The following is a 26501-nucleotide window of genomic DNA, read 5'->3' on the forward strand; positions in this document are numbered from 1 at the left end:
ATGCCAAATTCCGTGGTACAGCCATTCTTATTCATAGAGATATGCAGTTTACACAATCAAAGGTGATATCGGGCAGCGATGGTCGCCATATTCTCGTTCAGGGACACCTGTTTAATATACCGGTGGTACTGGCATGTGTCTACGCTCCCAACTGCTTCCAGACTTGAATAGTCATCATTTGATTTTGGGGGGAGATCTAAATACAGTCCTATATCCCCTGCTTGACAGATCCAGAACAACACCTGGAACATTGAGTAAATCAGCAGAGACTATTAATGCTTTTCTACAGGCATACGGAGTGATTGACGCATGGAGGTACAAACACCCAGGGTCCAGACAAAATTATAGCTTCTTCTCAGCAGCACATAAGTCCTATAGCAGGATTGACTATCTTCTACTCGACAAAAGGCTCCTCCCATTTCTTAAGTCAAGCGATTGTGAGAGTATTGTTATCTCAGATCACGGCCCAGTTACAATGGCACTGGGATTTCCAAATAATGAACCCCCACAACGAATATGGCGGCTGAACTCATGCTTATTGTCGAATGAAAAGTTTGTTGATTTTATTAACTTCCAAATAGATTTTTTCATAGAAACTAATAAACATCCGGACACAAGCCACTGTAACTTCTGGGAAGCGATGAAAGCATACTTGCGGGGCCAGATCATATCTTTTAATGCCGGTCTGAATAAGAGACGCTCAACACGCCTCAATGAACTGACTTCCCTATTAAAAGATATTGACCATAAACACTCACCAAAAAGCCTCACCATCCACTGACCTCTACAAGGAGAGAATTACTCTGCAGACAGAATTTGACATCCTGTCCACTGTGGCAGTGGAGGAGCTTCATCTTAGATCTCGCCAGGAGTTTTATGAACATGGGGAACGAGCCAGCAAATTGCTATGTCACCAGCTAAGACAGTCTGCAGAGGCCGGACTTATTGCTGAGATTGACACTTCAGACGGAATAGCTACAGATAAAAAAATCATTAATAACCAATTTAAGGAGTTCTATGAGAACCTTTACACCTCTGAGAAGAGGGAGGATATACAGATGGCGCAGTTTCTCGATGATCTTGATTTGCAGACCTTAAGTGACCAGGATAGGTCTGATCTTGACCGCAATATCTCTGTGGCTGAAATTGATCGAGCTATCAGGAAGATGAAGGGTGGCAAAGCCCCAGGGCCGGACGGCTTCCCAATAGAATTTTTTTTAAACATTCTCTCTCAAACTAATTCCTATTTTAAAAGATGTATATGCAGAGGCATTGGAACGGGAGTCACTCCCACCCACAATGACTCAGGCCACAATTTCAGTCCTTCTTAAAAAAGGAAAAAACCCTCTGAAGTGTGAATCATATCGGCCAATCAGTTTGTTTTGCTGCGATTATAAGATTTTAACCAACGTTTTAGCCAGTAGACTGGAGTCAGTTATCCATACAGTGGTGGTACACCCGGATCAAACAGGCTTTATTCTGGAGCGTCAGTTCTTTGGTAACATACGTAGGCTGTTCAATATCATATACTCTCCTGAAGCCCCGCCCACAGCAGAGGTTCTGTTATCTCTCGATGCTCAGAAAGCATTTGATCGCATTGAATATGAATATCTTTTCACAACTCTAGAGAGGTTTGGGCTCGGGCCCATTTGGTTGCAGTTTTTGGAGTGCTCCCTGGCGAAATTAGGGTATCTGTCGCTCAATCAGATGCTGTGGCCTTCTCCTCTTTGTTGGCTAGACGCCTTATCTTGCTTAATTGGAAGTCAGCCATTCCTCCATCACATCGACGCTGGGTCGAAGATGTGATGGCACACCGAAAACTTGAGAGACTTAAATACTCCACCAGGGGCTCTACCCAGAAATTCTTCCAAGTTTGGCAGCCATTTTTGGATTATTTTAATCTAAAATTCCCGGCTGAGGATGCTTAGGCATAAGGCGGTGATTTATTAGATAGGCAATTTCTATATGGCAAGTGACAACCTGTATAGGAACAATGCAATTTTCTTTTATTATTATTACTATTTCTTTTATTTTTTTCTACTTTATTTTTCATTTATTTTAGGTATTGTGTGGTTATATGTAGTCATGTATTGTATGTATGTTTGTACGTATGTATATAATGTTGTTGAACCTTTAAAAAACCAATAAAAAAAATAAAAAATTTAAATAGTTTCTAACTAGGGAATAATGTGGGTCAGTGGGACATCAAAACAAAAGGTCCAAATGCAGCACTGAGTTTTAGCACATTACCGCCATGTTGGCCCTAAGACAGCCTCAGAGAACACCTCCTCCTTCCTTCCTGTTGGCCAGTCTGTTTGCATGTTTATTTTCAGCTAGCTATGGGCTAGTGGCTTGGTGTGTGTGTGTGTGCGTGCGTCCGTGCGTGTGTGCGTGTGTGTGTGTGTGTATGTGTATGTGTGTGGTGGGTTAACATCAATGCAGTAGACTAAACAAGCTGGTTAAAGATGCTGGCTTGTCATGAGACTGGAACTGGACTCTCTGGAGGTCAGACTAGTGGGAGAGAAGAGGTGTGAACTTCTGTCATGGCCTATGCCTCCCACCTCCTTAGAGCACTTTTAGCCAGTGGATTATATAACCAAAGTATGCCAAGAAGCGTTTTACGTTGTTTCTTTGTGCCTACTGCCATCCAGGTTTACAATTCTGCCCCTTGCATTAGTCTGAGCCCCCGCCAGCTTGGGGATTGTTGAACTGGTCCTCCTATCTGTTCTCCTGTATACTCATGCTCCATATCATATCTACTCTCTCTCTCATCACCTACAAAGCACTCTACAACACGGCTTTCCTCGTCACTCCTACAGGCTGCCTGAGATCACCCAATGCCAACCTCCTCACCACTGTAATAAGAACTGAGCATTGAACCCTGTGGCGACGGGGCCTTTTCCACACTGCTGGCCTCACCCTCTGGCACCCTCTGCCCACTCACACCAGGAAGTCAGATGCACTCCCCTCCTTCAAGAAAGACGCTTTTCATTTCCATGTTCCTTGTTTCTATTTAACTTATTTTTCTCTGTTAAATGTTTCTTGAAAAGCACTTCATCATCAAATGTATTATTATTATTATTAGAATCATTAGTATTATTATTATTAATCTGATCTATCAAACAATCGATCAATCAATGAATCACTGTCTGTTTGACTACATTCATATAGTGAAAATGTATATACTCCTCTCTGCAAACCAAGTTGAGCATGACCAGTCTATTTAAGTAGCACTGAAGCTCTGTCAATGTGTGTGTAACCCACCTGGAGTAACCCATGTCATTACAGTAACCCAGGTTCAATTCTGTACAGGTAGCTGTAGAGGAGAGGAGAGACAAATTAAATGTACTTAGTTTACATACAAGAGTTAACTATAAAAGCTAATTTAATTACATTAATGCTGGTTTAATGTAATGCCAGATAGCTCCATGAATACAAATGTTTTTCAATAGTACGTGCGAGGCCACAGGCGTAGTTATTTGCTTCATGTGAATATGCAGGCATGTCTATTAGGGAAGCACCACTTTATCACTGGTTTATGTTTGTTTTATTTAGATCCCCATTAGCTTTTGCCTAGCAGAAGCTATTCTTCCTGGGGTCCAATAACTTACATGGTGACAACAGATAAATTAAATATACATTCACTCTCTTCACAATATATTGACAAAACACATGAAAAAACAATAGATAACACACCTAAACAAAACAAACACTGCAATTAGACAAAACAAATAGACAGGCTCCGACCGAATCTATCATGATCTGATTAATAGATCAATATAATTGAACATAGATGTAACATTACTCCCCAATGATGACGTCACAGCAAACATTCAAACTCCCGCATTCAAAAACCAGTTGTGATTTTTGAGGATCAAGAAAAGCTCTATTACTTTTACCTAACAGTATAGACTTAGAAGACCATTGGCTTGAGAGTCACTGGACACAAATGGGATTTTAATGTAGGGGAAATTCTCCAAAACAGTACTGTTTTAGCTTTGTATCAGCCTGACAACCAGTATTAATACTGGTGCATCCCTAATGTCTATAATGTACATCTACAATTATTTAATTAAAGGAACACACCAACATTATGGGAAATGCACTTACCTTAAGAAGATAGATACCAATTTCCTCTCTGAGCATTCAGTAGAAAGCCATCTGGCTGCAAACTATTCTAGCTTAGCACCAATTAATGGAAGTGGATACAGACCACTAGCTTAACTTAAAACTCTGAGAGAGGTGTTTTTGGCCAACAGCTGGGCTAGCTGGTCCGTATTTTTCTCCCCTTCATTTGTGCTACCCCATGTACCATCTTGTATGACTCTGGAGAAGACGCTAAGCACATTTCCCATAATGTTGGCATGTCCTTTAAAGCATGTGTATCTCATAGGCCTACATTCCATGGTCTCAAAACAGACTAGGTATTTTGATACTGAGAAGTAAGATCTGGTATACCACCATACTTCTCCTTGATCTGCACTGAGAGAGGTTTGATTAATGCAGTGTCTGTATTAATTTATGTGTAACGGTTGTGACAACGTCACCTCAAACTTCGATGCCCTGAGGGAGTTTCGAACATGGGTCTCCCACGCTGCATGCAACAGCACAGACCGCTATACCAAGAAGTGAACTCACCGCTTTGTAACGGGTCTATGTGTCTTTTGAGGATGAGAGTGAGTTTAACCCATAGCACCGCTACTCACCCCAGCCCTTCGTGACTGCGCTTCACGATACCATCCGTTACATATGGATCAGATATTAAAGGTAGAATCTGTAATGTTGTCAAATGGCGACCTCTAGTCAAAAGATGACAACATGGTACTGCGCTTTGTTTACAGTTTTTGTTTTTGTCTGATGCGTGGATTGGATTACAGTGGGTATAGGGGGAGGGGTTGCTACTGCTGGCCACAAGATAGGTCTGGAGAAATTCACAGTATAATAAGTTAAAGTTACTAAACTCCAACCCACACATCAGACCAAAACAAAAAAAGTTAAGAAAGTGCAATACCATGCGGGGCTCTTTTGCCTAGAGGTCGCTGTTGATGGCATTACAGATGATACCTTTAGAGATTTATTTGAAAACTCCTTAACTCCTCCAAAGCAGAGTGGCAGTCAGAGCTGGAGGGTGGAAGCAGTGTGGTTGTAGTCTAGTCTAGTAGTACTGTTGAGAGGGGGCCTGTCACGTCTTGCCGTGGCACTTGTTGGTATTTGTTTGCCGTAACCGCCCTGCAGCTCAGGTCGTGGCCTGGGAGTTTATCTGTGTGACGTGCTCTGTGGCTGAAGAGGTGAGACAGAGATACCCCCACAACAGAGATAATTCCCTGTAGATTGTGTATATCGGGTTTATACCTCACTCCCTTGCTATTGTCTTTTGAAACATTGCATGTGAACAATACAGAGTACAATGTGTTTCTTGACTACCATCATGGTAGTGACCAAATTATGCCATGTACAATCGGTACCATGGTTTAAAGGGGATTACACCTTAATATCTAAGGACAAAAGTGGTACAATGGGAATCCATGATATCCCCATGGTAAATAAATGTAATGACCAGTACCAGGGTTTTGCTCTAGTTTAGACAAACCTAGACATCAGCCAACACCACCACTTACGTTTTTCCTCGGGGTGGCTGTTGCTGCATCTTCCTGTAAATGACAAACAAAACAAACATAGGAATTGGGGAGAAGATGATTTATGAATGTCCTAGCACGCCACAAGTAGGCTATGAATGATACACTAGGTGGCGACAGTTTCAATGTTATGTTCCGAGCAATAAAGACAAGCTACTGTAACAATGGCAAAGCATAACTTTTTTCTTCTTTTTTACAGTGATGGAATTTATGGGAATATCCGTCAACATTATAATCCTTGAGCGATGACGATTTAAAACTAAAACCAATGGTAAATTGTTTTTAAACTGTTTCATTTATGTAGGCATTGACTTATCTCAAATATTCAAACGTCGCGTGGATAGTTGACTTAACTTAACAAAGCTCCCATAATAGTAACAATGACCTTACCCAAATGCTCGTCCCCTGGCTCACAATATCGCTGCGGGGCGCACCACGTTGTCACCAAGACAGAAAAGAGCACTAAAAGTGCCAACTGCATCTTGTAGTCCGTGTCAACAACAGCGGTGTGATGTGGCAGTGTGTGTGTGTGTGTGTGTGTATGAAGTTGCAACTTCTATTCACCGAATGGCAATTACCAACCACGGAAACTCTCTTCCTTTGTGTGCGGACGGAGCATCCCTGACCCAAAAGTGCAGCCCGACAGAATTAGCTCGCCGCGCATTACTTACGACCTTCCACCGATCATATTTCAGTGCAGAGGAGAGACTGAGAGCCAGCTGTGCGTGTGCGTGTGTGTGTGGGGGGGGGGGGGGGGACACACGAGGACGGAACGTGGCCTGTGGGAGTGTATTGTGGAAACTACATGCTCGTTGTTATAATATAGTTGAGAGTCCTCTTCACCAATGCAAGATAAATAAATAATAAAGTGAAAATAAACCCTGCATCATTACAAGTAGACCCAATAGCCTGGATCATCAACCAGCATTATGTGCTGGTTACAAAACCCTGCATCAAAGTAGACCCAATAGCATGGTTCATAAACCAACATTATGTGCAAGCGTATAGATAAAAATAAATCCTGCATCAAAGTAGACCCAATAACCTGGTTCATAAACCAACATTATGTGCAAGCGTATAGATAAAAATAAATCCTGCATCAAAGTAGACCCAATAACCTGGTTCATAAACCAACATTATGTGCAAGCGTATAGATAAAAATAAATCCTGCATCAAAGTAGAGCCAATAACCTGGTTCATATTCATAAAACCAACTCGCATTTTGTCAGTCATAGCCAATTGAGAAAGAGAGAATTTCAATGATACAATACAACTTTAATACAGTATTTGCATTAAAACAACAACAGTATATGATAATGTTCCCCAGTGTTCAGGCGAGACATAAAACCATAACCACAAATTCCAATTTATTACTTCAAAATATGACCATGAAATTATTACACAATATCTATTTGCACTTGTGTGGTGTAGGCCCGTCCAGTGAGTGCAAATGCAATACATACTAACTGTAAAGTTAGCCTACTGTCCATTACATTGTTTTGACGAAGGTCCATATATCATGTGGGCTGTGGCACAAATTGAAGTCTTGCTCAATTCAACCGCGTCTCTTGGCTATTCTAATGCTGTTGTAGGTCCATGGTGTCAAACGTGCTGCTCGTGCTGTGAGCGCACAGTGAGTATTGTATTGGTCTCTACTCAATAACCGATTGGAGACATTAACGATAACCTTCCGGTATTGCTGCCTCAGGAGGGAGTATACGAAGGGGTCGCTGGCAGCTTTGGCGTAGGACAGACATTTGGTCGCGATGCCCCAGTGACAGTGGATGTACACTTGCGGCAGCAGCTCCACCAACCTGTCAACAAATTGGTTTTAGGTCCATGTGCGTTTTTTCTCTCTCCGTGACAAGCTTAATACCTCTTTTGGTGAAGAAACTGAGGAGTCTGTATTCTGTAAATGTCTACATTTTCCTCAAATGCGCCTTACTGGTGCGTAATTACGCATGCGTAATAACGAAATGTTATTTACGGTCGAATCATTCCTTAGGTCTGAGGGACGAACGAATGAATCAATAACATTATTACCTTGTTAATATAAAACATAAGGCGAGAAACAGAAGATGAAGGAGCCGATGAATATGCAGATTTTCTTGGTGGCGCGCGCGCGCCGCCTCCTCTTTCTCTGTTCCGCCAAACACCTCTCCTTCACACTAAGGAAGAGAGATGGAGAGAGAGAAATTAATGTATTATTTATGATTAAATTATAATGATCACATTTAGCATAACTCTAACTCGGCTAAACTGGACACGAATCATACACATCATACATTGCACCTCATGGTACCAAAGCACCTCAAAGGCGCTAAAAACAAAATTACAAACATCTCAAAACAAACTGGTCAGACTACTGCTTGACCTTACTCCTAGAACCCACCTCACCCCTGCCCACTTTGACAACCTAGGATGGCTTAGAGTAGACGACAGAGTACAGCAACTTGCAATGGGCCTGGTCTACAAGATACACTACACGACCAAGGTACCCATGTACATGACTAAATACTTCCCAAAGGTCAGTGAATACCACGATCACAACACCAGAGGGAGCTCCACAAATCATGTTAAACCCAGATTCGGCTCAAACAAGGGACTAAACACGTTTCGCAATTATGCCACATCAATGTGGAACGCCCTACCCAAAGCTGTAAAGGAATGTGAATCACTACCCACTTTCAAAAACACTCTCAAAAAACACCTAAGGGAGACTGCAACTCGAAACTGGCCCCTGTAAATGTCCGAACACAACCCCCGCCAATGTACAGTAAATTACCAAGTATGGTCTTGTCAATAAACCAATGTACAGTGTTGTTTGTACAGTTGTACAGTGTCCCCCACCCACCCCTCCTACCCCCCCCCCCCCCACCCCTCCTACCCCTCCTACCCAACCCCCCCCCCCCCCCACACACTCCTACCCACCCCCCCCCCACCCCCCCAACCACCTCCAATGTACAGTCCCACCCCCACCTACCCAATCCAATGTACAGTTTCTACGCCTAATGTATATACTCTTTTCTTTCTGGACTCTTTTTGTATCACAAATACAGTACTGTAATTGCAAATCTGGTATGTCATAAATGTATAGATGTAGCAGTACTGTCTATCTGTATGTCATATATGTTACGATGAATTGGAAATGGGGGACCCTGGTGTAAACAAGTCGAAAGTCTTTCTCTGGTCTGCATCCCCTTAACAATTGTATGTATTGAGCTGTACTGCACTGTACCCATTCTGCAATCTGTTAATAAAGTTTTCATTCATTCATTCATTCATACCTTGGGTGATTGGTGAATGTCAACCAGCAACAGCAGCGTCTGTACTGTAATTACGTCTATCCTCTTGCAATGGAATCTGGCCACCGTCAGAACTTTTAAGTAGGTGAAGCACAGAATGAGGAGACAGAGCATAAAGGTGGTGGAGTGAAACAGTGTTGTGAACGTCGCGATGGCAGTGCAAGAGGCATTGCTGTAACCCCCCCCCCCCCCCCCCAAGACATCATGAGCTCGGAGAGAGAGAAAGTCAACGAGTGTAGCCAGGAGTATCCTACTATTAGAAGCGCGTCCTTGAAGCGCATTTTGCTGGAGTAGCTCAGTGGGAAAACCACAGCGATCCACCTGTCGACGCCCAGCACCGCCATGCTCAGCATAGCATTGGTGGTGAAAAAAGTCTGTACAAAACTGACGGCCAGACAGAAAAACTCCCCAAAGGGCCTTTCGTTTTTGGCGAGCCCGAGGAACGTGGCAGAATTCAGCAGGGAGTAGAATTTCGCAGAACACCGGCTGTGTGCCACAGAGCTCCCAAGAGCGGCCACCAATCGGCATTGTGCCCCTTCAGTTGTTGGCACCTGCCAGTTGACTTTTAGCTGGAGCCAGTAAGGGAGCTGTCCAGTGTGCTGAAATGGTCAAGCTTGCTCTTATTTTTGTGCGACGGCATAGGCTGTTTAAAATCCCATAATAGTTTGATGATGTTATCTCTGAGTAAATTCATCTCGTCGTCACGTTTTTCTCCTGCATATCATTACCGTTGTAACCTCCAATCTGAAAAGCCGTATAATGATGACTTCAGTTTACCAAGCGCTCTGCGTTTACTCCCAACGATCATGCGCACTAGGCAGCCCCCCTCCTCGTGTTGACAATCCTTGCCCACTGCACGTGCAGTCAGTGGTTGGTTGGCTCATGTGACGTTTGAAGAACATTCAAGCAAGCAGCAGTTATTGTCAGAGAGAATGATACTATGACATTTTATAGATGGATGCCAGTCGCCAGACTTCCAAAACATTACACTTGTCTTTGTTAAACATGGACAGGTGCACCAGTGTCATTGGCCTTTGGACTTTACTTCATCAAGAGAATGCCCTCCTCAGTAATCCTCAATATTTCAACACTATGCATTATTTGCATGGGGGTGGGTGGGGGGATCATGTGTGCATGCATGCATTAATGTGCATGTGTGTATGTGTGCATGTGTGTGTGTGTGTATGTGCATGTGTGCATGAAACAGGATAGTTACCCTTTCTGCCTTATGACTTAATGATTAATAGCGTAGCTTCAAATAAATTAAGTGGTGGTGAGTGTATTTATAGTATAGGCTACATGTACTGTAGTCCCAGTTTAACTGTGATCAGAGCAACAGATTTGGTCCAAACCCATCAGGTTAAGGTATATAGGGAGAATCTGTCATCTCTATGCATGGCAACACCAAGTCTCTGAGTCCACCACTCTTTGAACTTCTTTAAAGGGGAACTAAGCGCCAATTTAATAATTCATACATGTTATTTAAATGTCTAAGAAGACAGTCCAAAATATTAGTGACCACAAACATCTCTCGCCCCAAATCCAAAAACCAGCATGCTAAAATCTTGTCATCAAGTATAAAGTCTCAAGTTGCTCTATAGACAATAACACATGGTAAATGTGACACTGGGAGCACCCAGGGCAATGTTCTGAGTCAGAACTTTGGGAGAGAGTAGCTCATTGTTAGTCAGTGTATCCAAGAACTCTACATGTCTACATCCATTCCTATCTTTTGGCAGTGAGGCAGCTCATTCGTTTACACGGATTGGGCCTTTACCGCTGATTTCGGTTGATATTTCCTTACTAAACGCCTGTAGGAACCGTTCAAGTTAAATTAATGGATTTAAAATGTTGCTGTGACCATAATGTATCTATTCTGTTGCTTCAGTATAGGTTCTATAGACATTTTATGAAACATTTAGAAAAATGGTGGTTGAAATGAGGAGGGAGGGAGGAAACGAGGAGAGACAGAGGCAAGGAAGGACAGTCTGATGCTTTGGTCTTCGACTGTGTGGGTGGGTGCGCGCGCATTGCACGTGTGTGTTATGGGTGAGAATCTCTGCAAATCTCATGATAAGATTTTGATTATTGGGTCACGATTTGTACACTAAAAAGGCATACATGCAATGTCACAGGTGGACAGTGCATTTTCTGTTTTTATTGTTTTTGACCAGAGACTGTGTGAACTGTGAAATTATTCAAATATAAGGTGATACATAAATATAAAACCTTATTATTATCCTAATAATATTTTATTATAACATAAAAGCGTGACAAAAAATATATATAAAAAATATATATACGTTTTGTATATAAAACTATGCAACTTTTATAACCTTTTGTTTTAGCAAAATTATGTACTGAATTATGATTTTTTTATTTTTTTTAATAATGTAATGTAAAAAGGGTAGCAATTATAAGCCTTGGCTTCAGCCTACACCTTTTCTGTCATTTTCTTTCTTTTATAAATGTTCTTCTACTGTACATTGCTTTGTAAAAGAAGACCGAAATGAAATCATTCATTCATTCAACTGTTGTTTGCCCAAGGTCATGTGAAAGCCCCACTAGACTGACATTGGTTACTAGGATGAGGGGCAGCTGGACTGTGTGAATGGACTGATTGGTGAGAGGTTGCAGGCTGTATGTTTTGCTTGGATTGGTTGTTGTGTTTCTCTGCCTGCCCCTCTGTCCCATAGATATATAACACTAGATGGCTTACCCACGCTGCTGGCCAACGGAGACTGACGTTGCCACATGGTGGCCATCTTGCGAGGGTGGAGCATGCCCACCCATAACATGCATGTCTATGGTGCATGTACTATTGAAATAACCATAGCTTGCTCAATTTACAACCGTTTGGTTTGTTAAAAACGTCAGAGATGTAGTTATCATACTGCATACTTATAATGGACTTTGATATGAAAAGAAAAATGGTTATAAAAATAATTCTTTTCCAAGCTCAAGATTCCAGCGAGTTAAGAGTATTTTTGTTTGTGCAGGTCATCACCTTAAAGCAGTAGTCCACCCTCGCAAGATGTCCACCAGTGAAGTACGCGGGAGACTCCGCCTTGAGCCATCTAGTGTTATATATCTATGCTCTGTCTTCCCTCTGCTGTCTCTCTGAGCATCCCTATAGGAAGATGGTGACATCACAGGCCTAAGCTTGGAAATAAAACCAGGAAGGAAATATGGCAGACTGTTCCAACATGGAAGTCTCATGCTACACGACCGCTTTACCCCTCTACGTCATCTGTGACAGTTCTCCAAGCCAACCACTGTGGAGCAGAAACAAAACGTGACACCACGGCTTGGGAACAAACACTTGCATGTTTGGTGTTGGATATTGAACTGTGAACGAATGTGCCACTTATTTAACTCTACTTCAAAAGGTTGACCTATATTCCCTACAACTTGTGGGCTTAGCTGTGGCTAATTTGCCTTTGGGCTGTTTTTAGCTGACCTGTGGTGAGCTTGGTTAATTCCCCCTTCCCATGTTAGTTTGTCGCCTCTGTTCCTTTTCTTACCCATTACCATTGTTGATTTTATGGTAATTTAATTAATTACAGGTTGTATATTTTAGCCGTCGTTTGCGTGTGTTCCATTGTTTCCCTGTGTTAGCGTAGGTTGGGCTACCCAAGGCTCCCTGTTAGCCAGGACGATTTAGGGGAGCCCTTCTGGCAATTGAGGGTAGTCTAACTAAGCCCCAGGCAACATTATTGTGTGTTGCATGTTATTGCTTGTATATTTGCAGTGTTTGTGAGCTTGGCTCGGTGCTGTATGCAGTAGTACAGATGTCCTTGAGCTGCAGTGTACTGTGTGTCAGTGTGCTATGCTTTGTAGCCAGTAAGTATTATGGTGCATCATTAACCACTTAAGCATCGGCAAAAATGGGGCTAGTTATTATTTTCATACCCAAAATAATTTGCGATTTATTATACTTTATACTTATAGCACATGCATGAGTCTGGTTTCTTTTGAAAGGTAACATTCTGAAAAAATTAAATAGAGTAACAGAGGTTTGAACACACTGAATTAAAAAGTTTTGTGTACTCACATTTCTTTTTACTGGTTGCCAGATGCCTGTTTTTAAGTTCCAGCTGAGAGGTAGGAGCTGGAAAACATAACGGTTCCATAGCCTGAAGTCTTATGTAGTACAGGTCCAAAGTTTATAAAAATCCCACAGAAAATGAATGTTTTACAAAGGTTTTTGTAATGTGTGTACCGGTAAGAATTCAGCATGATTATCCAAAATGGCCATCCGCTCCCATTCATTCAGAGGCTTTCGTCAAAACAATGGACTTCTTCGACTTCTTGTGTCACCTTCCTGTGTGTGTGCATGTACAGTAGGCTTGCATATATTGGTCAATATATCGATACATCAGCCTGCCTCTGTGTGTGTGTGCATGCATGCAAGTGTGCATGTACTGTATTTTTGTATCTGTGTGTGCGCAATACTTGTCTTTGTGAGCATTTGCACAGAAGCGTGGGCTGCAAGTGTGTTCAAGTGCTTGTAGCAATATGTGCTTCTGTGTGCCAGGCTTGGTAGGTGCTGGTGGGCCCTGTTCAATGTCCCCAGATGTTGTTTATTTCCACTGTCTCCACGGGGTCCATTTATATTCAATCATTAACCGGTTCTTATAGAAGTTCACATTTACACTTCCTCCACCGTCCTCCTCTGTACTCAGCAAGAGCTCGCCCTGCAGAGCATGCTAACGTAATGGCCCCACGGACCATAAAGGAACAAGCTCTTGAGAGTGAAAAAGAGAGTGATGGACCGAGAGAGAGTGGGGGGGGGGGGGGGGGGTGAGAGAGAGAGAGAGATGGACAGAGAGAGAGAAGGACAGAGAGAAGGACAGTGTTGTGGCTGAGTAGTTGTTAACACAGCAGGAGACGATATTTCCAATTTCAACAGGCAATTTATTTAATGAAAGAAAGTTTAACAGCAGAGCTATGGATCTAGCAGACGGTCACCACAGCTGAACAAAAACACTCTAACCTCCCAACCCCTGTGCTTGTCAGATAATACCTTCCCAGCCCTGCCCCCACATGACAGATATGATGACGTGACATATTATATCAGATATGACATGACGTACATTAAGATGACACATAGATTTAACATCGAAGAGAGATAAAGACATTAAGATGACACATAGATTTAACATCGAAGAGAGAAAGCGAAACTGAGGGAGAGAGATCAGCCGTAGGCTAGAAGGGACCCTCTCTGTGTGCACGTGTCTCTTGTGGCTTGTCAGATCTTTGCAGGGTGTTATGCAAGTGGCAGAGTGTGCTGATGATGGCAGAAGCACTTAAGAAGGGGTCCGGTTTCCCCCCACAGCCACTGTGTGTGTGTGTGTGTGTGTGTGTGTGTGTGTGTGTGTGTGTGTGTGTGTGTGTGTGTGTGTGTGTGTGTGTGTGTGTGTGTGTGCGTGTGTGTGTGTGTGTGTGTGTGTGTGTGTGTGTGTGTGTGTGTGTGTGTGTGCATGCGCGTGTGTGTAACTGCAGCTATGGTTAACAGTTGGTTAATATAGTTATATTCGTTTACAATTTTATATGCTTATTTTTGTATATTAATAATAATACACACAATTGTATTTCATTGTATTTCTTATGGGTTTATATAAGATATATTAGTGGCGCACTATTTCTATTTGTTTGTGCAATTATTTCATCTCACGAGACTTGGTCCATCTGGTATCCGGTGACGTGTTTCCGCCTTCTTGCTCTTGAGTTGCGACATGACTGTGGGTGGATTATCGACTTTCCTTTCAATCTTAACAAGCAAAAGACAATCCATCAAGACAACTTAACAAGACAATCTTCCAAGATAAGGATCAAAGACATAACACCATAACGCATCGATGTTCTCTTATACTGGCACGCAGCCAATAAGGTATTGATTGTTTTGGATGATGATTTGGTATATGTGACAGTTGATGTTCTGACCACGGTTTTAATGGACTTTCAATGTTAATGGTATCTTTTGTATGCATTTGTATGTTATACAGATTTTACGGTTTGGATGAAGGTTTGGATGGAGAATGAACAAGCTTCATTAAAATCAGTTCAAGAAATCTACTTGTGTTAATTGCGTCGTGCCCGGAGGATGTCACAGTGTGTGTGTGTGTGTGTGTGTGTGTGTGTGTGTGTGTGTGTGTGTGTGTGTGTGTGTGTGTGTGTGTGTGTGTGTGTGTGTGATTGAAAAACAAGAATAGCACTGCTCTAACTCAGCTGCCCTATAGATGATCTATCAGGTCTACTTGATTTAACTCTTTACAGGCCTGAGAGCAGACTGTAGGGGTGGCGGCAGCGGCATCAATCATCTGTAATGTCTGTACACGATGATCTTCATCAGATACAAATAAGATGTATGTAATGAAAGATGGGTAGTGCAGGAGATGTTTGAAGAGAGAGAGAGAGAGAGAGAGAGAGAGAGAGAGAGAGAGAGAGAGAGAGAGAGAGAGAGAGAGAGAGAGAGAGAGAGAGAGAGAGAGAGAGAGAGAGAGAGAGAGAGAGAGAAGCAGGCGTGTCAGAAGTGAGGCGTGTCAGTCTGGAGCGTGGGTGTCTGCGTATAAATAGAGGTCTGCCCTGTGAGCGAGAGGGCAGCGCATCTGCACAGCAACATTAACTCACACAGACACTCACATACTCGCTCTCTCGTTTTCTCTCTCTCTCTCTCTCTGTCTCTCTCTCTCTCTCTCTCTCTCTCCCCCTCTCTTTCCTCACAGTGTGTGAATGAATGAATGAATGTATGAATGAATGAATGAATGAATGAATGAATGAATGAATGAATGAATGAATGAATGAATGAATGAATGAATGAATGAATGAATGAATGAAAACTTTATTTAACAGATTGCAGAATGGGTACAATACAGTACAGCTCAATACACACAATTGTTAAGGGGATGCAGACCAGAGAAAGATGTTTGTCTTGTTTACATCAGTGTCCCCCATTTTCAATTCATAGTGACATTTATGACATACACAACATACATGACATCATGCCATTCATGGCATATGGACATACATGACATACAGGTATATAGTACTGTTACATTTGTGACATATATGATATGCAAATATACAGTACTGTTACCCATAGATCCTGACAGAGAGTATATGATGGGGAGGAGACTGTACATTAGGAGGGGATGGGTGGGTGGCAGAGAAATATACATACGGTGGGGAGAGAACATATACATACGGTGGGAAGGAGACTGTACATTAGGAGGGGGTGGGTGGGTGGGAGAAAAATATACATACGGTGGGGAGAGAATATATACATACGGTGGGGAGGAGACTGTCTATTATAAGGGGGTGGGGGTGGGGGGGTTTGGACATTTACGGTGGCCAGTTTCGAATTGCAGTCTCCCGTTGGTGCTCTTTGAGAGTGGTTTTGAAAGTGGGTAGTGATTCACATTCCTTTACAGCTGTGGGTAGGACGTTCCACACTGATGTGGCATAATTACGAAATGTGTTTAGTCCCTTGTTTGAGCCAAATCTGGGTTTAACATGATTTGTGGAGCTCCCTCTGGTGTTGTGGTTGTGGTATTCACTGACCTTTAGGAAGTATTTTGACATGAACATGGGTACCTTAGTGGTGTAGTGTATCTTGTAGACCAGGCCCATTGCAAGTTGCTGTACTCTGTCATCTACTCTAAGCCATCCTAGGTTGTCAAAGTGGGCAGGGGTGAGGTGGGTTCTAGGAGTAAGGTCAAGCAGTAGTCTGACCTGTTTGTTTTGTGATGTTTGTAATTTAGTTTTTAGCGCCTTTGAGGTGCAAGAATAGTCGTAGTACCATTGAATGAGTGCTCCTGCCAGAGTCTTCAGGGTATTCTTGTTTACCAGAGAGGAGATCTGGTACAAGAATCTAGTTTGTTGGTTGACTTTTTTGATTACATTGGATGCCATTTTGTCACAGGAAAGATTTTCCTCTAGGATGGAACCCAGGTATGTAATTTCATCTTTCCTTGTGACAATATTGTCACCCACTGTAACTGAGAAGCCGTCGGTCTTGCTGAGTTTGTTATTTGAACCGAAGAGAATGGACTCTGTTTTACCCAGGTGTAATGATAGTTTGTTATCAGCGAGCCATGTGTAGATTCTGCTTAGTTCCGAGCTGAGGGTTTTTTCAACCTGTAACTTGTTCTTGTCAGAGACCAGCAGGACTGAGTCGTCCGCGAACAGGAACAAGTTGCAGTCACAAGCTGATGACATGTCATTTGCATAAATTAGGAACAGTAACGGTCCTAGTATGCTTCCTTGTGGAACACCACAGCTCACTGGGAGGGGGGGGGGGGGGTAGGGTACCGTTTACCTCCACCATCTGTTCTCTCCCCTCCAGGTAGGATTGCATCCAGCTCACTGATAGACTATCAAAACCAATTGCTTTTAGCTTGTCAATCAGAATGGAGTGATTGACAGTGTCGAAGGTTAGGCCTGATGGGGGCCTGATGGAAGCGCTAGAGATAAGACATGGGGTCATGGGGTCACCAGAATCAGTAGGTTTCTTCCTCCTGGGATCATGAATGTTCAAAGCCAATTTCATTTTATATTTAATCTTTCACTACTAACAGGTGTGGTTCCTGTTGCCTGGAAAACAGGCCACGTGACCCACTTGCATAAAGGGGGGGATAAAAGTGACCTAAATAATTACAGACCAATCACCAAGTTATCCTGTCTAGCAAAAATCCTGGAGTCATTGGTAAACAACCAACTTAAAACATTCATCACAAAGCACTCTATATTAAACCCACACCAATCTGGTTTTAGAGAAAAACACAGTACAATCTCGGTGGCTACTGTAGTTATGAATGACATTGTATCAGCCCTTGACAAGGGAAAGCATTGTGCTGCCCTGTTTGTAGATTTGTCGAAGGCATTTGATACTGTTTACCACCTTCTCCTATTACAAAGATTACAGAGTGTTGGCTTTGATACAGGTTGTTAGATTCTGATCAAATCGGCCAGTCCTCATCTGTTTGGTTTGTGTTCTCATTTACATCCAATCCCTCTGCGTTGTGTACTTTTAATGATCCTGACGTCTCATATACTGGTTGTACAATCCTTATCTCTCCCCGTTAGTGCGATCCGCCACCATAATAATTATCCACCTTCGTAAGAATTCAACACTTTGACACAGCGTAATACCTTACAAGGAGAAGTGTTGTTTATTTGATAAACAGAGACCTCATAATCAGATGGGAACCAATTCGTATTGTCCTTGTAAGATCTATTCTAAAGATCTTTCGGTGCGTTCAGTCTATCGTCCTTCTGCTATTCAGTCCAATCGTGGTCAGGCCTGGTCGTTAGCCAAGACCATCCTCGTGTTAGCCGAAGCTAATGATGATGTGGCATTCCCCCCCCCCCACCGGCGAGGGTGAGAGGGATGAGAGTCTCTGATGATTTCTTCCCTCCTGTGGGATTTGTTTCTTTGGTCTGATCGTAGTCTGCCCTTACCCGGAACCACAGTCACCTTTATAGGATCTTCGTCATAGCAATGACGGCCCGCCCCCCTTCTGGTTGTCAGGTGCCGCTGCCATGACAACTGCGTTAATATCCTTTCACACATTTCAAAACGTTTAATTACTGTTCCATTAATGATCGAACCTCTCTCCGCTCTGCTGTCTGTGCCCTGTGCATGCTGTTATCAATGTGTTCCAGATCGGAATGTCAACATTCGGCCCTGCTCAGTGTGGTGCTCACAATCACACCCTGCTCGCTCTGAAACCGCCTCTTCTATCACCGTCTGCTAAGGCAAGCACATTTCTGACCCTTTAGATGCTCTCATCTCCCCCAATCTATACATCACATATATTGAAAAACACCCAAAAACACCGTTTCCTTCAAGGTGCTTGCAGTTGGTTTCAAAACTATTCATCAGAAAGATTTCAGTGTGTGAAAATGCCTAATCAAAGCTTCTACCCATCACAAAAGGTGTTCCACAGGGATCAATCCTGGGCCCTGTATTATTTACCATTTACATTCATAATATTGTCTCATCTCTGAGCAGCTGTCAAAGCCACATTTACGTGGATGACACAGTTCTCTATTGTACTGCTGATTCTGTGCAACTGGCCACTAAATATTTACAACTCTCCTTTGACACCGTGCAAGATGCACTTATTATGCACCTCCACTGGCTTCCTGTGTGTTTTAGAATTGATTTTAAGGTTTTACTGTTTGCTTTTAAATGTTTGAATGGCTTGGCACCGGGTTACCTCTCGGACCTATAATAATAAATTATGGCTGGCCTTTGAGAAATTGCAACTTTCCTTTTATGCTCTACAAGATGCCCTTACTAGTCTTAAATTGGTTCTTAATGCTAGTAAGACAAAGTTTATGTTATTTTCAAGAGCAAGGAATATTAACCTTGATGATGTGAGGATATCTACTGTCAGTGGCTCTTGTATAGAGAGAGTCACTGAGTATAAATATCTTGGCCTGTGGCTCGACGAGAAATTAACATTTAAGTTCCATGTGGAAAATCTTGCCACTAAACTGCGACAGAAAATTGGTTTCCTGTACAGAAACAGATCAAATTTTCCTCTATTTAGTAGAAAAAGAATTGTGGAATCAGTCTTCTTATCAGTTTTGGACTATGGTGATGTAATTTATAGGCATGCTGCGGCATCAACTCTTAAACCTCTGGATTCTGCATATCACTCAGCTCTCAGATTTATAACTGGTGACAGATATGATACTCACCATTGTGTCCTGTATGATAGGGTGGGTTGGCCTTCTCTTGCAGAAAGGCGCAACAAACACTGGTATTTATTTATTTTTAAAGCCCTTATTGGTAAACAACCTGTTTATATCTCCTCACTGTTAAATTGGAATATTGGAACCTATTCAACTCAATCGAATGACTGGATGGTTCTTAGGGTTCCTCAGATTTGTTCTGAGCTAGGGAAGTCAGCCTTTTCCTTTGATGCCTCTAACTCATGGAATGTCCTTCAACTCACGCTAAAATTGGAGGTTCTCCCTTCCCTTGGAATGTTTAAATGTATGATTTCAGACCATTGTGTGACTACCTGTAACTGTTTTAGTTGATATTTAAAAATGATTTTTAAACGTTTTTAATTTGTTTTACTCTGGTGTTTAAATTTCTGTGAATATTGTTTTTATTATGTACTGTACAATCGTCATTTCTGTAAATGAGGGAAACCTCAGATGCTTACGATTTTAAATAAAGGTTAAAAAAAATAAAAAATAAAAAAAACAATTACCCTATCTAACCCTAACTAACCTTACTATCATGCACTTGTCCTAATAAACTAACCTACACTGTAGCACTCAACACTTTGATGAACATTGTTACTCAGCTGATAGAGTTGTGCCCTTCCTGATGACTTGTCGTACAGAATTTGTAAGTCGCTTTGGATAAACGCGTCAGCTAAATGACTAAATGTAAATGTAAATGGACCTGCTGGAACCTTATGTTCCCCCAAGGTCCCTCAGGTCCTCTGACCAGCTCCTCTTGGCTGTTCCAAATTCCAGGCTGATGCTTCGCAGCCCCAAAGCTCTGGAATGAGCTGCCACTGCATGTTAGGCAGTCCTCCACTCTGCAGGTGTTCAAATCACGCCTCAAATCACGCTCTGGCTTTCGGTGTTTTAAACAGTTTTTGAGAGACCTGTCCGGTTGTGAATGGCCGTACATTGAGATTCGCCTCTGACTTTAGCGATTACACAGCTAAACGTCGAAGAGCATTCGCAGGCGCTATGGATCTGGCACGAGAGCGTGAGGTGGAGGTATATCTGCTATTCCCAGCAATGCTAAAAGTGAAGACGGGTCGGGGAGAGGTATCGTGCAACCGGCTATTCAAGTCACCATCCGAGGCGGAGGACTACATTCGAAGAAGCGGCACGGTCGCTCCGACGGGAGGGAGCGAACAGGCCGCGGTGGAGCATGCGCCGAGCGACGGGCAATGAGGGGCTGGGGCGGACCCGCGTGGCCTGCTAACATGCTAGCTATCCAGGCTAGCGACCCTATAGGAGCGGAGCTGATTCCACATGTGGGCGGCTAGCATACAAGCTAACCAAGCTGTTAGCACACCGGCTAGCTGGCCAGGCCAGCATTATGGTAAACACGTTCGACCGCGGCTTCCTCAATCCTGAAGACGGTAACACTTGACTTCTCTATACGGTACTGTTTCAATCACGAACATGATTACGGACTAATTGAATGTAATTCAGACGCCCTATACTCTTATCAGTTTTTTCATTATTATTTATCTCTTGCCCTTTTTATCATCCAACACTTGAACTATCCAGTAAACGGCGCGAGGATTGTTACGTTTGTTTATTGTCTTTATTCGGCTCTAACCGGGCGTGATGAAGATCACAATCCTCACTCAAACAGACTGAATATGCTTATGATCCGGCCATTCGAGGGGGTTGTTCCCCTTTGCAACGAACTGTATGCGGGTGGCAGGTCGAGGCTATCCTACCGCTGCGGACAATGTTGTGTATTTAACTCTCTTTCTTATCATAACAGAATACAAGTCTGTCGCCGACGCTGCACTGCCTCAACGTTGACAGCACGGTAATGATCTGGGTTTGTTTCCACAATGGTGTTATTTCGACATGTGTTAAGAGTACATCACTTTAATCAAGTTCAGTTCAGACGAACTATGTTTCATGTGCCTTTATCGTATATGCATAATGTTCTATGCACTGAATTCTATATAGACATAGATTGATACTCTCTGTTGAGAGACGGGGGATTCCCCATATTCCTAATTTGTTACAATATACAATTCTGGTTAGAATGGTAAAGTTACATAATGTGGTCCTGGTTGCTGTGACCCGGTCACAGTGCCAGGTGCTGTTTGATCGACATCGGACAAGATATTTGAGGGGGGGAGGGACACACAGGTTTTTTAGTTTTTTATTTCTTTTTGTTCGCTCTATTGTATGTCTGCTCTCGCCCAACAGGACCTTAGCGTGGGGTTGTGTATATGTTGTGGTGCTCTACTTCAGGGGAATCACGTTCAATCATACTGCAACCTGGTTGGACTATGGCTAACTTAAACATCTTGATCTGGAATTCAGGGGGGGTTAATATTCAACATAAGTGCACAAGTGTACTTACATGGATGAAAAGACAGGAGGTCGATATGGCTTTGCTGAGTGAAACGCATCTTTTAAAGGCTGACAGTGCTAAACTTGCAAACACATTTTATCATAATATAAGCTCCTCCTCTTTTAGCACTAAATCCCAGGGAGTAGCCATAGTGGCTAAGCGGAAGCTGAATATTAAACTATTAGACGTGTGGTCGGATGCTGAAGGACGAATCACTATAGCGAAAATGGAATACACTAACAGGAAAATTGCTCTTATAGCTGCATACGCCCCTAATGTGTATGACGCACAATTTTATACTGCACTCACTACAGAGATGCTGAAACTACCTGAGTACTCATTCATAGTGGGTGCTGATTTCAATGCCATGTGGGATCCATTGATTGATAAATCCGGAGATGCTGTAACCCACGATCAGAAGCAAGCTTCCGTGGCCCTACGTGGCTGGTCTAAAGACACAGGGGTTATGGATATGTGGCGGTTACTCAACCCAACCTCGCGAGACTACTCTTTCTTCTCTGCGAGACATAAAACTTTCTCCAGAATTGATTATGTCTTCTCCTCCCCTAGGCTATTTGATAGTTTTGATGTTGACTTGAAGCCCATTGCACTGTGAGACCACAAATACATCCTCCTTAAGGGTTCACTCAGCAAAATGACGTTTTGTACCCCTAGATGGCGCTTTAACTCAACACTGCTGAAGAACGAGGAATTTAATCTATAATTTAAGGAGAAGCTCATTGAATTCGTGCAGTTTAATGCTGGATTGGTACAGGACCCCAAAACTTTGTGGAATGCGGTTAAGGGGTTTATTAGGAGTAATACCACGCTATTTGCTTCCAATCTCCACAAGGGGCGTCTCTCCAAGTTAGTGGAATTGGAAAAGCTGCATAAAACAATGATGTCTTGAACTTCCGGTATGAGAGCAGACGGATAGCACACGTGTGGTGGAGCTCCTGGTCAAATGAGTGAAAAAACGGATAAATAAGGACCCGAAAAGAAATTAAAAAACAATGATGTCTTCTATAAAGCGCAAATATTCGAACCGACTGGAACTCCAAATTAAAGTGGTGAAAAAGGAGATAAACTCCATTTTAAGACAACAGTCTGAATTTCAAATGCACAGAACAAGACAACACTATTACTTTCATGGCTCTAGACCAAGTCACCTACTGGCTATGAGGATACGGGCCAGCAATCAATTTGCGGATATCCCTGCCATTAAGAACCAACAGGGGGAGATAACCACCAACCCCAACAAAATCAATGATACATTTCGTTCATTTTATTCCAACCTGTACGAGTCGAAGTGGTCTTTGATCACGCCAAGCTGGAGGACTATCTTAGTCAAATTAACCTACCACAAATCTCAGAGGAGGACGCAAATCGGTTAGCTGAACCTATCACACTAGATGAACTCAGGGAAGCAATTGCGGACATGCAGCGGGGCAAGGCTCCTGGTTGGGACGGCATTCCACCGGAACTCTATACTGCGTTTTGGGATATACTTGGTCCCTTATTACTTTCAATGATTTTACACTCAGTCGAGGAGGGCAATTTCTCCAGGGATGTCAATATGGCACTTATATCTGTTCTACTCAAGAAAGATAAGGACCCCACTGAATGTGGCAGCTATAGACCCTTAAGTCTCAAGCTATATGCTAAGGTGCTAGCCATCCGACATCAAAAGCATATGACGTTTCTGGTTAACCCCGATCAGACTGGCTTTATAAGAGGCCGACTGGTCACGGATAATATCAGACGGTTACTACACGTGATTGACGCCAGTAGGGATGTTGCAACCCCTACGGCCGTCATGTCCTTAGACGCGATGAAGGCCTTTGACAGACTGGAGTGGTCGTATTTATGGGCAGTACTAGGAAGGATGGGATTGGGCGAGGGTTTCATTCACATGATCAAAGTTCTCTACACAGGCCCATCTGCCATGATCTTGACAGGGAAGCTTTGCTCACCACTATTCGCTGTTTCGCGCTCTTCTAGACAGGGTTGTCCTCTCAGCCCAGGACTCTTTGCTCTTTCACTCGAACCTCTAGTGCAGTACATAAGACAATCCCGGGTTATATCCCTTGTGTCAATTAAGGGCACACATCACCATATCAGCTTATACGCAGATGATGTACTCCTATTTATGCAGAACCCAGCCGTCTCTCTGCCCTACCTTCTCCAAGTAATAGATGACTTTGGCAGCCTATCTGGATTTAAGATCAACTGGCCAAAATCAGCCTTCCTTCCACTCAACGAGGCTGCGAAGGCAACCCTCCTTCCAGCAAATATTCTCATGGTAGATCACTTTAAATGCCTTGGGATTGAAATATTCCCGACTGTTAACCAGACAGTAAAGTATAACTACTCCAGCTTGGGTGACAGGATTAAGAAGGATTTTGACAGGTGGTCCAAATTAAAGAACTCATTACAGACCCGCGCCTCAATAATTAAGATGAATGTCTTACCTAGAATACATTTTATCAGCTCCATGCTTCCGTTGTCTCCTCCTGTTGGTTACTGGCAAAAACTGCACTCTGCTGCGTATAAATTCGCCCTGGAATAACAAACGCCCACGCTTAAAGAGAACCACTGCACAGAGGAGTAAATTGGACAGGGTTTGGCATTTCCGGACTTCAAGTATTATTTCCAAGCTTACTCTCTAAGACCTCTTATCACTTGGTTTGACACTCAAGCGGCTGTTTCTTGGCGTCCATTGGAGGAGGAGATGTCGTGTATACCAACATCTCAATTAAACAATGCAAATTACGATTTGGCCATCTGATCACACATGTGATCCAGATTTGGCGTGACACCCAGAGAACTTGCACTAACCACCATAAATGGCACACACACTCTCCACTGTTCAATAACAATTTGCTCCTTATTGGACAACGACCCATTTGATTCCCCAGATGGGAGGGGAAAGGTATCCATATATTGAGGGATATTTTCAACGACTCTGGTATCCGGTATTTTCAGGACCTATCCAATGTATTTGATCTCCCCGGTAGCTCATTTTTCTTTTATTTACAAATGAGGGCAGCTCTAAAGGCTCACTGAGTCCCATGGGACGCTCCACTAGAACGACACCGGTCTCTGACTTTTATCGGCACTTACTTACGGCCTCATATAAAGACATACCTTTAGATACGATTTGGAGAAAGGATATTCCTGAGTTGGATATAGATTTTGATTGGGATGCGGTATGGGAAAATATTAGGCTATCATCACGCAACCCAGATCACCAACAGCTCCATCTAAATTTTGTTCATAGGACTTATTTGACCCCCAGGCGATTGAACCTAATGGGTCTCAGGCCTGACTCTCGATGTACCTTGTGTCCAGATTGTGCCATTGGAACATATATGCATATGTACTGGGAATGCCCTCCTGTTGAGATCTTCTGGGAAAATGTCACCACTCAGTTATCAGAGATTTTCTCTCTAACCATACCGGCCTTGCCTTCTGTTTTGTTGTTAAATGATGTTTCTCAATTGCCGACCTCTGTACAAGTAAGGAGACTCATTTTGGCTGGTCTGACGGCTGCCAAAAAGCTGATTGCCTCACGCTGGATACAACCAGATAAGTTATGTCCGAAGGTATGGATTCTCACCTATCTTGATGTTATTTATTTGGAGATTTCCACTGCACGTGTCATAGGTGTTAATGAAGCCAATATCACGGTCTGGTGGGCTGTGGTGGAAAAACTAAAAGAACGCATATGATTAATGAAATTACACTCCTCCACATACAAATTTATTTGGAATAACAAACCACCACGTATAAAAAGATCCACCGCACAAAAACAGAGAAACAAAGCAGACGGTGGTATGGCATTTCCAGATTTTTTCCACTATTTTAAGGCGTACACTTTAAGACCATTGACAACATGGTTTGATCCCCAAGCATTAGTATTCTGGAGAAAATTAGAAGAAAATATAGTAGCCCCACATAGACTGAAGGACATAGCATACACTAAATTATCAATTAAGCAATGCGAACGGAAATTTGGCCCCATAATTACTCATGCGATCCGGATATGGCGTGAAACACAAAAAAACATTCTAATCCACATAAATGGCATAATCATACTCCCTTATTCAATAACAATGCACTCTTGATTGGAAAATGACCTATAAGATTCCCTATATGGGAAAAGCAAGGCATACACTCATTAGGTGATGTTTTTAACAAACAGGGTTTCTGTAGCTATGAAGAAATACGCAAAAAATGTAATCTCACCAAGTCCACACATTTTTTTTACACAGTTATTGTTAAGTTTGAAGTCTCACAGTGTTCCATTAAAGATACCAATTGAACACCACAGATACCACAAATTCTTCTATGAAAGAGAGACATCGAGAGGTTTTGTTTCAGATTTTTATCATCAATTACTAATGTCCTCATATGAAACCCTCCACCTAGACTCCGTCTGGAGGAGGGATATACCAGACCTGGAAGCGTGTA

The 26501-nt window shown here is 42.7% G+C and overlaps 2 protein-coding genes across 3 annotated transcripts in view; both read right to left on the reverse strand.

The window, feature by feature from the left end:
- cpz (carboxypeptidase Z) overlaps nt 1-6342 on the reverse strand; it is a 30509-nt gene extending 24167 nt beyond the window's left edge. For both annotated transcript variants that reach the window (XM_084317917.1, XM_084317916.1), the window contains exons 1-3: nt 6027-6342; nt 5619-5651; nt 3265-3316 (exon numbers count right to left, since the gene is read on the reverse strand). In XM_084317917.1, the coding sequence (XP_084174043.1) occupies nt 3265-3316; nt 5619-5651; nt 6027-6117 (176 nt within the window). In that variant the 5' untranslated portion in view covers nt 6118-6342. The remainder of the gene's footprint in view (nt 1-3264; nt 3317-5618; nt 5652-6026) is intronic.
- An 849-nt stretch (nt 6343-7191) lies between these two features.
- gpr78a (G protein-coupled receptor 78a) overlaps nt 7192-26501 on the reverse strand; it is a gene marked incomplete at both ends in the record, with an annotated part of 83560 nt that continues 64250 nt past the window's right edge. Inside the window, 5 exon segments of the mRNA XM_084318283.1 lie at nt 7192-7450; nt 7680-7687; nt 7690-7797; nt 8924-9129; nt 9132-9510. Of these exon segments, the coding sequence (XP_084174409.1) occupies nt 7192-7450; nt 7680-7687; nt 7690-7797; nt 8924-9129; nt 9132-9510 (960 nt within the window).

The sequence above is a fragment of the Notolepis coatsorum genome (assembly GCF_963971535.1).
Source record: "Notolepis coatsorum genome assembly, chromosome: 7".
NCBI lineage: Eukaryota > Metazoa > Chordata > Actinopteri > Aulopiformes > Paralepididae > Notolepis > Notolepis coatsorum.